Raw genomic sequence first — 17,641 nt, 5'->3', positions numbered from 1 at the left:
TTGCTTTGAAATTCCTTAGTGTAGTCATCTCCAATTTCAGTTGCCCAGACCCCACAGGGATATACAATCTAATCCACTCTTGAGGGAGAAAATATGAGAACCTCCATTTATATTTAATTTTATCTCAGTTTTCATTTATATTTGTGAACATTTTCAGAAAGCATAACAGTATAATAGAATGTCTGCATTAAATATGTCTAATGTAACAGTGTGTGTACATAGTACAGGTATATCTACTCTATCTGTACATACTTATACACAGCTATTTATTTGGAAATTGTACGAGGGAGGGCTTAACAATGGAGACTGATGATACACATTAACATAAGAAAGCAACACACATTAGAAATCAAGAACATGGATTCAGTCTGGACTCAAACCCCACCCATAGCACTCACGAGCTGGTGACCATGTGCAGACTGTTTCACCGCCCTAAGCCTGTTTCCCCATCTGCAAATAAGATGGTGAGTATACTCTTAGCCCATAGGGTTTCTATGAGAAGTCCATACCATAGTCCATGCAAAGTGCTTATTATAGTGTGAAACAAATGGTAAACACTCAATAAATGTTTTATATTATTTTAGTATATAAATCCATAAACTAAGTTCGATAATTCCTACAATAACAAAACTGAAAGAATCCATCATTTCCCAATTTTGGCCATTTAACCCTTTTTCCGATTAAATACCTAGTAACAGTCTCTGCTACTCTGACTATATGCTTATTGCTATTATTTTCCAGAAAGAATTAAAGTCCGTTTTTACGATAACACGTTAACTATGAAACTATAAAAATTCCAGCATGCAGGAAAATGCCTCAATAATTATAACTTAACAGACAGCAAGGACTCTTTAGCACCTAATCTTCTTCACCTTACCTTTGCTCTGCTTGTCCTTTCAGGTGAATGCCAAGTGATCCTTTGGTCAAATAAGTTGTATTGGTCCACTTGTGCATATAATTACACATAATTACTAGCAGCAAAATACTACTTAATAGATAATTTTAATCATACATATCAATGCTTTAAAATTCTAGACATATACTATTACTAAAATCAACATGAAAAGTCTTACGGTAGGTCCCCTCCACTACGAAGCCTTCTGAAGGAAGTTGCGTAACTTTATTTTTATACTTTATAATTCCGTGGCTTGAGAATTTCCCATCAAATATCTGTAGTTAGCAGAGTATAGAAACAAACTGTGCTAATCAGCCTCTAAAATGGCTCGCAATGACCCCAACATCCTCACATCCATACCTTGTCTAACAGCCTCCCCTTGAGTATCAGCCTTCTAACAAAAACAGAATTTGGCCAAAGAGTAAAGGGATTCCAATTCCAAGATTAGCTTACAAAAAGACTTTAACTCCCATGTTGTTGCCCTTCTCTTGCTCTCTCTCTCTGAACTCCCTCCCACTCTCTCTAAGGGAAGCCCACTGTCACATGACAAGCTGCCCTATGGAGAGAGCCACGGGGCAGTTAACTGTTAACTCCAACCAAGAACCAGTGAAGACCTGTGGAGCCAAGAGGCACATGAGTAGGCTCCGAAGTAGATCCACCATGCATCAGGACTTAAGAGGGCACAATACCAGCTGACATTTTAAGAGCAGCTTAATTAAAACCCACAGCCAGAAGACCCTGCTAAGCTACCCCTAGATTTCGGACCCAAAGAAACTGTGAGATGATAAACGTACATTGTTGTAAGCCACCAAATTTGGGGAGTGGGTAGGGGGAATTTGTTACATAGCAAAAGATACTACCTAAGTTAAAATCTTAACTTAAAACTTTCAGTAAAAATATACATGCATTTATTCCTTTGGAAACAGTACTCCAACGTAATTCAAAACTTACTGATCCTATTTTAAAATGTATTTTCTAGTAGGTTTTCCTAATCCTACTTTTGCCTACTTTCATAGTGACTCTCCTTGTTTCAGACACATATATCTGTGCTGTTAACTAAGTTTTCTAAGAAGTATACAGACATATGATGACAGAGGTACTTTTCAGGAAGAATAGCTAAATGTAAGAAAAACTGACATACCAGGTACAACCAGCTTTTTTTATATAAATTGGTTTTAAAGTTAATTATAAAAATCAAACAACTGATAAGAACATAAATTCTAAAATTATTTATTCCAAATGACATCAGTAAAAGGTAAGCATGGATATAAAAAGGAAGAAAAATTAGGGGAAAAAAGGATTAAAAAAAATTTTTTTTAAAGAGGAAAAGTAAAACCAAAGTTCGTGCACACTGAAAACTGTAATAAAGGTTTCAGTCACAAAGCAGGCAATAACAATGTGAATTCTCATTGCTTCCTACGCTGTGTTCAAGGCAACAAAACCATTTATTTCTTATTTAAAAAAAGTATTTCTTAATCAAATACCTACACTTTCCAAAATATCTTCAATATTGGCAGAAGAGATAAACTTGACTGTAATCAAAAACTCAATCTAAACAGGTCACAGAATGAGCGTACATTGACATCTAATCTTTTTGACCTTGGGCCAGAAGACAATGACCTGGAGAGCAAAAGCTTTTCATCCTGTTCCTAATCTATAACACTCATGTCCTCTATTTTCAATTTGAGAACAGCTCCAAAAAACTGCCAGATACTTACTCTCTTACTTGTTCAAGTATTGCATATAGTATATACTTTAATTGTTACCTTCCCAATGAGGCCTGCCGAGACCACCCTATTTAAAATTGCAGCTACCTATCATCTATCTGTCCTCATCCCCCTTTTTCCTGCTTATTTCGTTTTTTGTTTAGTCTGCCTTTTTCACAAGCATCCAACAAAATGTCCACTTAAGGGCTTGAAAATTATGCGAGATTCTGTTCTGTGAGAAAGCGTTTACTCATACGACCAAAAACAAAAAACAAAAGCAGAAGCACTAAAGAGAAAAAAATTAAGTTTTCAAGTAGCATTTTCAAATGCTAAATATTTTTCTAAATTTTAAAAAAGTTAACATTTTAAACCAAAATCACAAGAAATTAAGTATTTTAATTTTTTTGACTAAGGTTTCCTATTAAACTCATTAAGTTTCCTAATGATGACTGCTAGAAACCCATACTGATATTACCATTTACTTATTTAGGAAAGAGACACTTCAACAAGAAATATAAATCAAGATGTAGCTATGCTGATCAGGAGGCACCGAAATAGTCCAAGAACCACGGAACTAACAACTCATTCCTTAAAGCCTACAACACACACCAGTCTCTAGATCAGTGCTTCCAATACAAGTTAATTTTTCTACACATGTGATGTTAAGTTTTCAAAGAAGTTACATTAAAAAGCGAAAAGAAACACATGGTGTTAGTTTTATATTACATTTTATGTAATCCGATATGCCCATAATATTATCATTTCCAACAGGTAATCAATATTTTAAAGTTTAAGTGTTTTACATTATTTTTCTCATATTCAAAATTTGAAGCGCATTTTACACTTATAACACATCTCAATTTTAAGTGCCCAACAGCCAAGGGCAGCTAGTAGCTACCACACTGGACTGTGGTTCTGTAGGTGCTAACAAAATGTAGGGGCATACCTTATTTGCTTTTGAATATTAATCTTAGAAGAAATACCAAGAGAAGAATAACATCTGTTTCTAAACATTAAAGCTCACCTGTCATACAGAGTTCTAAGGTCTTTTAACATAAGCTTTACATTTTAACATAAAGTTTTTAGTTCTAACCTTTATTACAAAGTGTTTGGGAATTCCACTGAAATTTAAAAGACTCAAGATGAATTCCACTGAATTATAAATTATTTAGCTATGCATGCTTACTTTGTTTGGCACAGTGATAAATGATAACACTTCACACATTTGAGCATTTAATATCTGATGATGAGGTTAAAAAGATTAAAATAACTTGTAATTCGAGGAAATATTATGCAATCAGATACATTTAAATAGGCTGTCAGATACCTGCATAAGCTTACTTAATCCCTCTCTGTCTATATATTATATGCAAGTTTAACAGATCTTTCCTGGGAGGGTATTTTTAATGACTGAAAAAGGTGAATTTTGGCTATTCTTTTCAGATTTAAATGTTTCTGTAATTGTGATATAATAAGAAATATATTTGGTCTTTGTCCTTGGTTCCTGGCACAGAGCTCTTAATTAAAACTCTTGGAATTTCCTGAGTGATATGAATGTATTTTGCCCCTTTTAATCACACCTGAATTCATGCTGAGAGAGGACTTAGAATGGGGCCTCTAGATCACCTTGGAATGGGACTGGTCAGCAGAAAGACCAGGCGATTAGAGGGATGGGATTTTCAGTCCTGACCACTGAGGAAACTGAACTCTACAAAAACAGAGAAATCTGTTCCATGCCTTTCTCTTAGCTTCTGGAGTCACCAGCAATCCTTGCCATTCCTTGACTTATGGCTCCACATCTCCAGTCTCTTCCTCCATTGTCATAGGGTCTTTTCCCCAGTGTCTATGTTACCATGTGGTGCTCTCCTCTCTTATACAGATACCAGTCATATTGGACTAAGGGCCCACACTACTCCAGTATATCCTTGTCATAACTAATTATATCTGAAATTACCCTACTTCCAAATAAGGTCACATTCTGAGGTACTGGAAGTTAAGACTTCAAAATGTGTTTTTTTGTGGGGGACACATTTCAACCCATAACTTGGGGCCTTTACAAAAAAAAGTCCACCAACACCTGATTTGGAAGAATTAAAACTAAGGAGAAGTAGGTCCAGAAGGGCCACCGAACAGTGAGGGATTTCAAAGAGGAGAGCTAGGATTTTGTTTTAGACAAACTAACTTCAAAGCAAAAGAGCGAGCCCTCAAAAGATGTCAGGCAGAAAGCAATATATGTAGGTTAGGAATCGACATTGGCTTAGAGATGGAGGAATCAAGTGTAGCCTATAAAAGGATGAGCATTCGCAAGGTAAATGTGTTACAGAGCAAGTCAAGAATTAATCTTTAGAGAATGTTACTATTAGGTAACAATGTGATTAGAGAATGTCACTGTTATATAACATTAGATGATAATGTAGAAAAAAATGTTATTTAGTATCATATAAACTAAAAAGGAAGCATTTCAATCATGACAAATATAAGAAAGAGATTGAAGAGGCCTGAAAAACAACCAGGGGACTTGGCTAGAGTAAGACTCCAACCAAATAAACAACTTCTATGGAGAAACTAAGAGGGACACCAGAGGGATGCCAGGAGGAAGATGATAATGCTTAAGAAATAAAACATGATTTATTTGTACAGTGGGTACAGTAGATCATTACATAGGTGACCCCCAATAAACCACATCTCCTGCCATTCATGCCCTTATATAATCCTCTCCCACACAGACTGTGAGCTTAGCCAAATAACTTGCTTTAAGCCAATCTGATATTAACAGGCACCGGCAAGGCAAGCAACAGGCATGATAAGCACTTTCACACAGAAACTTGTTTTCTTAGAACACTGTCCCCTGGAAGCCAGCTGCCATGCTGTAAGGAAGCCTGAGCTAGATTCTGAATGATGAGAGCCCGTGTGGAGAGCGACTGCAAAGGCTAAGAGGTCATCATTTCAGCCCCAGCAGAGCTCCCCGCTGAATGCAACCACGGTGACCTCAGCCCATACCGAAGGGAACAGAAAACGTACCCAGCTGAGCCCAGTCAACCCAGAGGATCAGGAGAAATGATAAACTGTTGTCCTAAGCCACTAAGCTTTGTGGTGGTTTGTAAAGCAGCAACAGATAAATACTGACATAGTCAGAACAGGATGTATGTTTGAGAAATGCAAGAATATGAGACTGAGGATTCTTATAAAACTGGGAAGACTTGTATATGTGCATGAGGAAAAAAGAAAAAAGGTGTAAATACAGAGGGAAAATTAGAATGCAAAGAGAAAAAGTAAAGATACTGAAGATGAAGCTGAGTCACATGATGAATAATGGGAAAACTTAAGAGAATAATAGGGAAAGCTTTCCACCTACTTCATCGCTTTCATCTACTTCAATTCCACCATCTTTGTCATCATCCATTTGTTTATGTATTGTTTGAAGAGCTTCCAGACTGTATCTATCTTCTTCTGTGAAGCATGGTGGGCTCAGTGATAGGCAGGGATCTGAAAGAGAATAAAGGGCAATCATTAACTCACCATACCAAAACACAGGCTATATAGTTAAGAGAATATACTTTAAAAGAAAAACAACATATTAAATTTCAGACTAAGTCATACCAACAGGTTTTTAAAAGTCTAGTAGAGTCATCGAAAGTATAATATATGAACACAACTCACTAAAAATATATAATTCAATTTAATGGATATTAGGCAACTACCACCAGGAGTAACTCCAATACTGACTTCAGGTTGTCTATATTCTTCCACATCCTGAACCACTTTCTTCTTATCCAACCATTATATTTACTAATTATTCCCCCCAAAACATAGAACCCTTCCTTAAAAAAAAAAAGAAAAAAAAAACTAAAAAAATCACAGAATACAAGGTGCTATTTCTGAAGAATCAGTTTAATTAAAATGTGAATCCAAGAAAATATAGCACAGAATACAAGAAAAGGGTATACAGAAGAGTCACATGATACTTAGAAACTTTTTTTTCACTTTTCTATTTAAGAATCAGAGTCCACCCATATGAATACCTTTTAAAATAACATCACTTCCTAAATTTAACAAGGAAAAACTGGGGGAAAAAAAGACTGAATTTTTTAAAAATCTTATTCCTCATGTTTTCTTTAATATATATTTATTGGTTAAAGCTCTTCCTATGGAAAATGGGAATCTAACAATCTAACAACTTAGAGACCATTTAAGGCTTTTCAAAGCTTAAAATCGATTAGTAAAAGTTACTCGTTGACTCGAACAGTAAACAGCCCATACACCAAAATGAAAACCTACTGCCAAAACTTCATTCACACCCAATCTGGCAAACTGGCAGACTGACAAAGTCCAAGGACTTACTTCTACTGTTTTGCCAGGTCACTAAAATACCCTTTTAAAATATCATCAGATCCATATATATTTCTAGAATTAGAAAGGGCCTAAAAGTTTAAAGTGGTTACTAGCGTAATAGAAGGGTTAGCCACAGTTTGGTCTTCTCAACTATAGTTAAAAATCTAGTTTATCTTTCTGGCCTTTTATAAATCAACTGTCTGATTTTGTACAAATAACTTGTCCTTGTGTCTTAATTACCACACCTGTAAAATAAAGTAGTCTAGATGTTTACTAAGATCTACTGCAGCTATAATGGCCTAAGAAATAATCTGATTCTGTGCTTAGGAAAAAAACTGCAAGAAGCCACTACTAGAAACCAATTAATAATTGGGGGGGGGGGGTAAAAGAATAATGCAAATCTGTATTACACGCATGTTCCAGTTGTAACTCATTTGGAGGAGTTAACATTTTTAATAGTTTTAATTCAAAATCTAATTTTAATTTCTTTAGTCTTGGAAGAGAAGCAAACAGAAAAGGAAACTTTAAAAAAGGGGAACCGAAATCCTAAGGTATGTGACGTGTGTGTGTGTGTGTGTGTGTGTGTGTGTGTGTGTGTGTTTTAAAACTCTGATCAAGGTTTGCTAAAATCTAAGAACTTGCAGGCACAATGGTCAATTATGATCCCTACTTCACAAAACAACCAGAACCCTGATATGCCTATAAGTTCAAACTCATCTGTACTTATTTTGAATGGATGTGAAGTAAAAGATAAGCAACCAGGTATCCTCCCATATGGAATAAACGGGATCTGAAAACAATGTGTTACTGCCTCCAGCAGACCTATTTTTTTTTTACATATTTTATTTTGCTAATAAATATATGAAGAGAAAGTGTTATTGCAACGAGTATACAAGGATTAGCTGCATCACTCACTGATTAAATAGGCTTTGTTGTCAACTCTGTCAAACTCTAAAAGAAGTGAGTGATGAGGACTCTAAAAACCTTATAAAGCTTTAAAAGAAAATTAGGAGGAACATATGATCTGAAAAAAATTCATGTAAAAATAAAATTGGTATTTTTTTACTTAAATTAACTTATTTAATAAAACACTACCTTTCAAGGTCTGTTTTAGGGTGTAACTTCTCCAGGAAGTGTTTCTGTATTATATCTGTACTATCTTCTAGGGATTAGTTCCTTCCCTGAACACTATTTCCATCCATTCAACAAATGTCTATTAAGTACCTACCATGTGTCAGGCACTGGAAATACCGTAGTGAAAAAAGAAGGAAAAATTCCTCATGAGGGGCGCCTGGGTGGCTCAGTCGTTAAGCATCTGCCTTCGGCTCAGGTCATGATCCCAGGGTCCTGGGGTGGAGCCCCGCATCGGGCTCCCTGCTCCGCGGGAAGCCTGCCTCTCCCTCTCCCACTCCCCCTGCTTGTGTTCCCTCTCTCGCTCTGTCTCTCTCTGTCAAGTAAATAAATAAAATCTTAAAAAAAAAATTTCCTCATGAAACTTGCAGCATAGTGGGGACGGTGAGTGTAACAAGATAAAAAAGTAAATGACAGAGCATGTTAGCAGTGGTAAGTATTAAGGAAAAGAATAAAGAACAGATATGAAATGCCAAGGAATTTGAAATTTGATTATATTTTATTCTCAAATCATTCAACCTAAGTCCTCATTTGATGTTGTACTTTATTAATCTCTAACTGCTTCATGGGTCATTTTGCCCACACAACTGAGCTTATGAACAAGGCAGAAACCATGTTCTATTTCTCACAATCATAATACCCAGGACTTAGCTAGGCAATTTTGTGTCTCTGATAAATTCTATTACTTCATATGCTAACTAAATCATAAACTTCTAGGCTTCTATACTGTGCAAACCAGTCACAGGCATGAGGAATTAAAGGCCTAATAAGTATCCTGTACTCAAAGAAAGCTCACAGCCTAGTGAGAAGGGAAGCATGTGGACTACTACATTAGCTTAGGGACCACTGAAAACACTACTTGTAGGGTACAAGGAGAGCATGGAGGAAGGGCACCAATACAGACTGGGAAAGAAAAGTCAGATGTTTTCTAGAGGTAATCTTGAGAATTTTTAAATGACCTATAATTGATGACTATAGGAAAGGAGAGAAATGCATGCCTGGAAAAAGAAACATCGTATGTTCAGTGGCATGAAAAGAAAACGAACATTCAGAGAAATGCCACTAGTTAATATGTGTGGAATACAGAAAATATACGAGAAAAAAAGAGATCAGGTTAAGAGATTGGAAAGAAGAGGCCAGATCTCTAAGAGTCGTTTTCCAAATGAAGGAATTTAGATTTTTATCCTGAAAACCATGAGAAGCGCACAGGGGATTTTCAAGGAGACGCCTAACACAATCAGATTCATTACAGAAAGATCATTCTGGTGACAGTGGAAAATAGACGGAATGGAGGCAAGGCTGGGAGGCACAGCTGTCAGGAAGTGCTACTGTAATCCTAGCAGCCTGCAATACTCCATGCATCCAAGGAATGGAGGAGGGAAATGATGAACATTGCTCTAGGCTTTGGTGTTTTGCCAAGCTGGAGCAGCAGAAGGAAAGACAGGAGTTGAGGATATAGCAAGAGTGATCCATTTCCCCACATAAAATTTTATCTCCCTTTGGCGCAGTGACTTAAGGACTAGAAATCTAACTTAGAATAGTTGAGAATTCTGAACCCCATTACCTGTTCTAAAGTCTTTTTCATTTCTTTCTCAATTGTTTCCCTTCGAGGTTAATTCAGCACAAATGATCATTTTAACTCAAATTAGGTGACCTAAATTTCTTTTCAAATACACAAACTGTTACCAAAGATCTGTGCATATAATGAATCTGGTATAAGGGTTTCAAAGACAACTGCTAAAATGCCAAAATGGTTCTCCTTTGCCAACATCTCATTGACATCTATGTTAGCTATCCAAAATGCACCAGCGCGTTATCATGTACTCCATAGCCAGAAACATGTTTCTTAGATATCGAAACAGAATTCATTTGTTCAATTAAACATGATATGGAGTGCCTGTAATGTGTCAGACCCTGTTCTTGGTGCTGGACATCCACATGACAATTAAGACAAATTTCCTCTGCTCGGTGCCCTCACTTTGTATTAAATGCAGTATGATGTGATAAATCTTTTTAGCATTATACCCTGAGCATTCCTTTCTTTTCTCTGAATCAAGAACAGCACTTTCTACTGAGGAAAAAGAAATCAGCTGAAACAGAATAAAACTTAAGTCAGCAACCAACACCACTGTTAAATTTCAACTTGTTCTCCTCTACTCAAAGCCAAACAAATGCTCAGTCTGATTCTGCAGAAATAAAGCTGAATGAATTAAAATGACTTCACCCAGGGAAGCCTGTGTGGCTTAGTCAGTTAAGTGTCCAACTCTTGATGTCAGCTCAGGTCATGATCTCAGGGTCATGAAATCAAGCCCCACAATGGGCTCTGTGCTCCACGTGGAGTCTGCTTGAGATTCTCTCTCCCTCTTGCCCCTCCCCGCTCTCTAAAATAAATGAAATCTTTAAAAATTTTTAAATAATTTCACCTAATAAGAAACATCTATTACATTCTAGAAACCAATGCTATTTTCTGTATATAACTTAATCCCTACAACCCGGTGTCAGACACATATTTTCTCCATTTTTCAGATGAGGAATGGAGATTCATGTGTAACTTGCTCAAGATCACATCCCCAGAAATGGCAGAGCTAGGATTCAAATGAAGTCTTCAGGACTCCAATCCATGCTCCAATGTCAATATAATGAATGTAAATGGGTCAGTGTCCCCAACATGAGAGGAGAATAAAGTACTGTTACCACAGATACTGCCAGGACCTGAGGAGCTGAGAACACCAAGAAGCATAAATGTATCCCACAGAAGGGGATCACTAGACAGTCCATGAATGATACTGAGAATCTAGAATATAAACCTACACTTCCTACATTACCTTTCTTTTTCATAACATCTTCACCTCAATTCACACTCCCCGTGAACAAACCTTGATAGTAAGTTTATTACCACAGTGACTGATATATTTGTTGAATGATTTAAATATACATAAATATTAGAAGCCAAATAAATGAACTTCTGAATACAAGTTATTTATCTAGCAAATATATAGATGCCAGACTCTAGGTTAGAAGCCAGGTATACAAAAAGTAAAACAAGTAAATAAAGTTAAATATGGCAAGTGCAATGACAGACATGTAATAAATATATAATGGTGGCAAAACCAAGGGAGTAGGCCTGTCTACATGAATAGCAAGAAAAAATTCATGAGCAAGTGTTCTCTAAGAAGAAAGGCATACGCAGGGACACAATCTCCTAATAGTTATTATACTAACAAAATAATGATGACAATAACTACTAATTATAGAGTGTCTATTATATCCAACTATATCTATATTATATATTATACATTTCGTTTTCCTAGAAAGTAGGCACAATTATTCTCATTTAATTAGATAACTAAAAGACTGGCAATATCACTGAGGGCCAGATTATGGAGGAATTATTCTAAAGTGAACAGAAAGGAGAAAAATCTTAATAAATATTAAATTACTCACTGAAAGCTCCTACTTATAGTTTCCTTGGCCTGCAAAGCTCTTTCTCCCAAATCCGTCCACGGCTGGGTAACTCCCTTCATTCAAACTCAAATGTTTCTCCTCAAAGGCCATCTTATTTCCCTATCTAAAATAGCTGTGCTTTGATTCCGTGTGCTGTATTGTTCTTCATAGCACTGTATCACAGTGCACTACATTATGTATTTACATATATGCTTACTGCCCAATTCCCCCACTGTAATGCAATCATGAGATTACAGGCTTTTGTTTTGATCAATGCGCTTTCCTGAGTGTCTAGAACAGTGTCTGGCTCACAGCAAGTGCTCAAAAAACGTTTATTGAATCACTAACCTAACTGGTTTTTCAATATAAATGTTTGAAAGAGAAAAACTTTTCAAGAAATTACATGGCTGATGAGAAAACTAAGATGTAGAAAATGAGAACAAAACTTCTTACCTCTTTATGACACTAATATTAAATCGACCTAATTAGTAGAAATCTATTAACATTACTTCTCCAATTAAAACCATTCAATGGCCCCCTAGAACCTAAAGTCTATTTATTCATTGTCAAATATTACTGTTTAAATATTTATTGAACAAAATATAGAACATATTATGCAAAAATAATCGAGGGAAACTTTAAAATAGGTCTTCCTTAAGGCTTTTATACTAACGATAAAGATGAAACTTCATGGGGGAAAAGACTAAGCCAGTTTTATTACTTATATATATATTATATGTATATTACTACTATACATAACAACACCTAATAAATACTGATGCCTGAATTTTACATGCAACCATTACATTTTTGGTGGCATTAGGAAAGAGAAATTGGATTTTAGTAAGTGGGGTTAGAAAAAAGAAAAAAGCAAGAACTCAAACAGGAACTAAGATGAGCTCTGGGACTGACAAAGAGTAGTTTGGCTAACTGACTGGTTCTCCATGAGGGTGCCACTCAGTGCTCTGCCCGTCCCCCTCACACTCAACCTCTCTCCACACTGCTGCTATGAACATGCCGGGGAGGGGTGTGGAGCCCAAGAATGTTAAGCAACTAGAACGCTCGCACCAGTCCCACACAGCAGAGAACAGCCTTGTCCTCGGCTGTGCCAACAGTCCCCCAAAGAGAGGAAGAAAACACTCGCAACTGCTGGATGGAGGAGCAACGGGATATGAATCTGGAAAGACAGCCTGGAGCTGTCAGCCACTGAAGGACAATGAATCTCTGAAAGAGCAACTGATGATTTTTAAGTAGGACTGTGACATAACGACAAATGTAACAGAAATTACAACTTATATTTTGTGTAGTGCTTTCAAGTTCAAAATATGCTTTCCCATATAGTCGGTTTTATTTTAATCTGGAGAAGAAACTGTAGCTTTAGTTTACATGCTTGTTACCAATGAATGTCTGTTCCAACAGTCCAGGCAGGAAGTAACAGAATATAAGCCACAATCATGGCAGTGAAGATAGAAGATAGAAGATCGACTGAAGTGACAACTGAGTGCAGTCAAAGAAAGGAGACAAATATGACTGACATTTCAGACCTACAAGTCTAGGTTAAAAAAGAAAACAAAAAAACAACAGCCTGAGCCTGACCAAACACAGTAACAAAACGTGTTAAATGGGATTCCATTCAGCCTTCCATATTTAAGAGGAATAAATATTTATGCCATATTCTGTATTTTGTCCTCCCATTCAATTGATATATATAGGGAATATGGTTTGGAAACCTTAGAAAACAAAAGCTTCAGAAATAACTGAAGCTGAGAAAGTACATCCAGTCTTTAGAAATAGTTTCCCTCCCATAATACCTTAAGGTCAGCAAATTTCATGCAGAAAAGAACTAAGAAAGGGAGCCAGCCGACTCTTAATCACAAACCAATGACTCTAGCCCGTTAACAATGTGCAACATCATATACTGCCAAGAACTTGGCTTACCTTACGGGCAACTATTTACGCATCTCGTGATTAGGATTTTAATTACCACCACTGAGAGAAATTCTTTAAATAAATATTGTTTGTATTTAGTACTTCCATTAACAGTTCAAACATTTATCAAATTAAATACTCCAATCTAAATATTTTGAGAATAAATGTTCTCTAAAATCTTCAGAATTAATTCCTTGGTATCATTTTTCAATAAACTAAAGATATGATTCAGACTCAAAATTAAAGTAAATAATGTCTTCTCTCTTCTGATACCCTCTTTAGGGCGAGACTGTCTTATGCCCCTTACATTTCCAGTGTCTAGCTTACCACCAACACCTAGCATATAGCAGGATTAAGGGATTTTTCTCAAAAAATCAAATAAATAATAAAGGCCACTGTATACTTTTTTAGAGAGAAGTTCGTTTCAACCCATTATCTATTATTTGATATATAGTAGATATTCAAAATATGTTAGCATTTATTAAGAGCATATTACATGCCAGAACAGCAAATGAGAAAGAAAAAGTTGTAACTGGTATACAAAATGCTATATACCAGGATGCTATAAAAATGCAGGTGGAAGACTCTAGAATCTCTAATATTTACTTGTACAATTAAAGTTCACCAGTTAAAAGAAACAAATCTTACCAATAGAGGACTGAGAAACCACTGTAGATGTACCTAATTATGCCATAACTGTTAAAATAAACAGAAAATAAACGGTCTTCACTTTAAACGCCTCCTAACTGATGACTGCCTCTTGGAGCTCTGAATCTCTTTAATCACTGACTTTGTATAAAAAAGTACCTATTAATTAGTCTCTACTCTTATAAGAAGAAAGTTTCCCCTGATTGTTAGCTAAAAATTTCCCTTAAAAAAAGTGCCTAGTTCAACTATACCTTCCAAATGTTCTAAATAGACCATCCGATACAGACTCACTCACTGAGGTCCCTTCACACTTTCCAGGAACATTTTTCAGTTTCCCATCTTCTGATTACTTCACTTCCATTTATTACCTCCCCCAACAACAAGCATCTTGTCCTTGCCACCTCAAACAGTTCCTGCTCATCTCAAAGAGCCTCTCTAAAGGTAGAAGACAAAAGAGAATGCCTCTGCCCTGAAACTATCTTAATATGAAATTCACTTACCAACACATCCCTCATCCAAAAAATATCTACATTTATATTCATGGTTAACCAATATGTTCCTTCAATGTATTTAAATACATGAGGGGTATTTACGCAGCTGTATTTCTCTCTCCGTTCATTGACAGCTGCCTATTTCCATTGTGCTTTATAAGTTCTTAGAAAGAAGTAATGTATCGGTTTATAACATTAGCTACATCTACCATATGTGGGAAAATAATGTTGAGTAGGCACAAAAAAAGAAAGAAAGTAAACAAGTGCACTGATTTATTCCCAGGATACCACAAACACTAACATTTCAATTAGCAGCATTATGTGCACAGAATAGTGCAGTAATTGTGTTGTTTTGGAGGGAATACGGTAATTCAACGTGACAACCAGAACACTGTGAATGTAACACTGAATTGTGTACTTAAAATGGTTACCCTTTACGTTATATGTATATTTTACACAATAAAGAAAAAAAGCTGCAGCCAAACACAAGCTATAGAGAGCAAAGATCATTAATACTATCTTACCCTATCAACATTTTGAAAGAGAACATTGTTGTTACTGCCTGGCATTGATCCAAGAGAAAGACACCATTTCACTTCTCTCACAGAGCAAGAACTTAACAACAACCACAGAAAATAAAATTAGTATCCCAATTTTACAGAAAGAAAGGTTGAGGAGTTTGTACAAGGAAAAGAATTTTTTTTTTTAAGATTAATTTGAGAGAGCTAGAAAAGCAGGGAGTCGTGAGGAACTCAAGCAGACTGGGCACTGAGCACAGAGACCAGCACAGGGCTCTATCTCAGGAACCTGAGATCAGACCTGAGCGGAAACCAAGAGTCAGAAGCTTTCAACCAACTTCATCACTGAGGCCCCAGGAAATTCATTTGCATCCTGTCACTTACTGTACAACCTCAGGAAAGTCATTTAACTTCTTTGCCTTAACTTCCTGATCTGTAGAATAGGAATAATAGAGAGCAACTTTTGCCAAACTGATGTTAGAATTAAATGAGACATCTACAGATAAAACACCTAACACAGTGTGTGGCACATATTTGGAACTCAGCAGACAACATTCAGTAGATACCTACTACTATTATCCAGAAAGGTGAGGGCATTAGCTAATCAACGGCACAACACCAAGTCTCCTGCAATCGCAGTCTAGTCTTTCTATGCTATTACTATCACCTTAACAGATATCAAAAACATCATTTTTTCTAAATTAGACTTAACTCTAAATATCTTTTGGTTGATTCTAAAATCAAATAGACCCTAAAAGACAAGGAGAGAAGATAAAGAGGGAATAGAGCATTTATTGGGTAACGTATGTCAGGTGCTTTACTTGGTTATCTAATTCAACTTCTCTCAACAACCCTGCCATGTTGGGATCATGCTTCTTTCCATGATGAATAAACCAAATTCTCATATGCAAAGCAATATGCCCAAAGTCAAAGAGCTGGTTAACTATTTTGTTGAAATTAAAAAGAACTTTATTTTTTCCCCATCTCCCATAATACGTCAAAAGAAAAAGACTTCCTATTTCTAAAAATACCCCAAAAGGATATTCTGAAAGCAAATTCCAAAACAAGAATTCTAAAAGCAGGTTCATTAAAAGCAGTACTTACTATAAGTATAAGTTATATTTCACTCAGTGGAAGAGCTAAGCACCAGGCATATGTGCACTTGTGAGGGTAGTCACAGGAGAGAAATGAGGCCACAACCAGACACTTGATAATTAGGGTATTTGTAAATCAAATATTTCTAAATTGGGAAATGCCTATACAATGTAGAAAGAAACCACCAGCCAACCCCTTCTCTTATGGAAATCACCTCCAAAAACAGATAGCCACTGGTTTGGTTTTGTTTTGGTAAGCGGAAGTCTCATAAAACCCTACACACATTAAAGGTTTACAACTTCAGCTTCCAACACACAGGGCTCCTAAGTAAAAACATTAGTTACACTAGTTACAAAGCTTACTGAAATCTTTATTGGTAATTAAAACATCAAAGCAGAAAATATTATGAAGGCATCTCTGAATTTTGAAGAAAATATCTTCCCAGAGCTTTTTTAAAGCCTCTTTTTTTCCCCCGAGGTTTTGTGAATTTTTATTTGCTAATAAATACTGACCACCTACCATATACCAGATTCTGTTGTCATTTCTCTTAACATATTAATTCTAATTTTTACATTAAAAATGAAACATATTTATTACTATCTATATTTTTAAAGTAAGCAAACAGATTGAGACAGTTAAGTCACCAAAAGACAGTCTGCATTTTAAACTTATATTCACGTGGTCAGATCCACTGTTTTCCTGCACTGCATATCTACTTAGAGTTATGGGTAATATTCATGAGAACTGTCAGTTCTACATGGATGAACCATGGAGATCAAGCACATCGGTGCAAAGAAATCCTGAAATAACTGAGTACATAATAACATTTTAAGTATGAACTCAAAAAGAAAGTAAACCTGGTATCGAAAAACTTCTAAGACCAAAGATAACAGCTCTCCTGGTTCACCACTGAAGCCCTGGAGAGACAGAGATCTACATCTATATCATCTAATCTACATCTATATCTAACTTAATTAAAAAGGCCAACAACAGGGCTCCTGGGTGGCTCAGTGGGTTAAGTGTCTGCCTTTGGCTCAGGTCATTATCCCCAGCTCCTGGGATCGAGCCCCATCTCGGGCTCCCTGCTCAGTGGAGAGCCTGCTTCTCCCTCTCCCTATCCCCCCCCAACTCATGTGCTATCTCAAATAAATAAAATCTTTTAAAAGATAAAAATAAAAGGGCAACATCAAGCGATGTCAATTTTATCAGAAAAATTGTTCTTTTGTCAATGTTTGTTTCTTTTGTTCCTTCATGTCAGATGCCCATACCCCATACCTTTCATTTCACTCACTGCTTTTGTATACCCTAAGAATTCCATTGATCATTTTCTAATGCTAAGATATTCACAGACAAAACAGCCTCTTTAAGACATCCAAAAGCTCCCCTCTCCCCCCAAAAAGGACATCCAAAGCAGCAGAGAGAAACTGGAGATGTCAGCATCTGTTAAGGAGC

General features: G+C 36.3%; 1 protein-coding gene across 2 annotated transcripts in view; it reads right to left on the bottom strand.

Moving 5' to 3' along the window:
- The window catches only part of STIM2 (stromal interaction molecule 2), a 141,438-nt gene that overhangs the window by 74,564 nt on the left and 49,233 nt on the right, over positions 1 to 17,641 (bottom strand). For both annotated transcript variants that reach the window (XM_025887277.2, XM_025887278.2), the window contains exon 2: positions 5,957 to 6,087. In XM_025887277.2, coding sequence (XP_025743062.1) covers positions 5,957 to 6,087 — 131 coding nt within the window. The remainder of the gene's footprint in view (positions 1 to 5,956; positions 6,088 to 17,641) is intronic.

Source organism: Callorhinus ursinus, unplaced genomic scaffold (genome assembly GCF_003265705.2).
Source record: "Callorhinus ursinus isolate GAN/ISIS: 27379988/994484 unplaced genomic scaffold, GSC_fseal_2.0 scaffold4, whole genome shotgun sequence".
Classification (NCBI taxonomy): Eukaryota; Metazoa; Chordata; class Mammalia; order Carnivora; family Otariidae; genus Callorhinus; species Callorhinus ursinus.
This window is presented reverse-complemented; position numbering and strand designations above follow the sequence as displayed.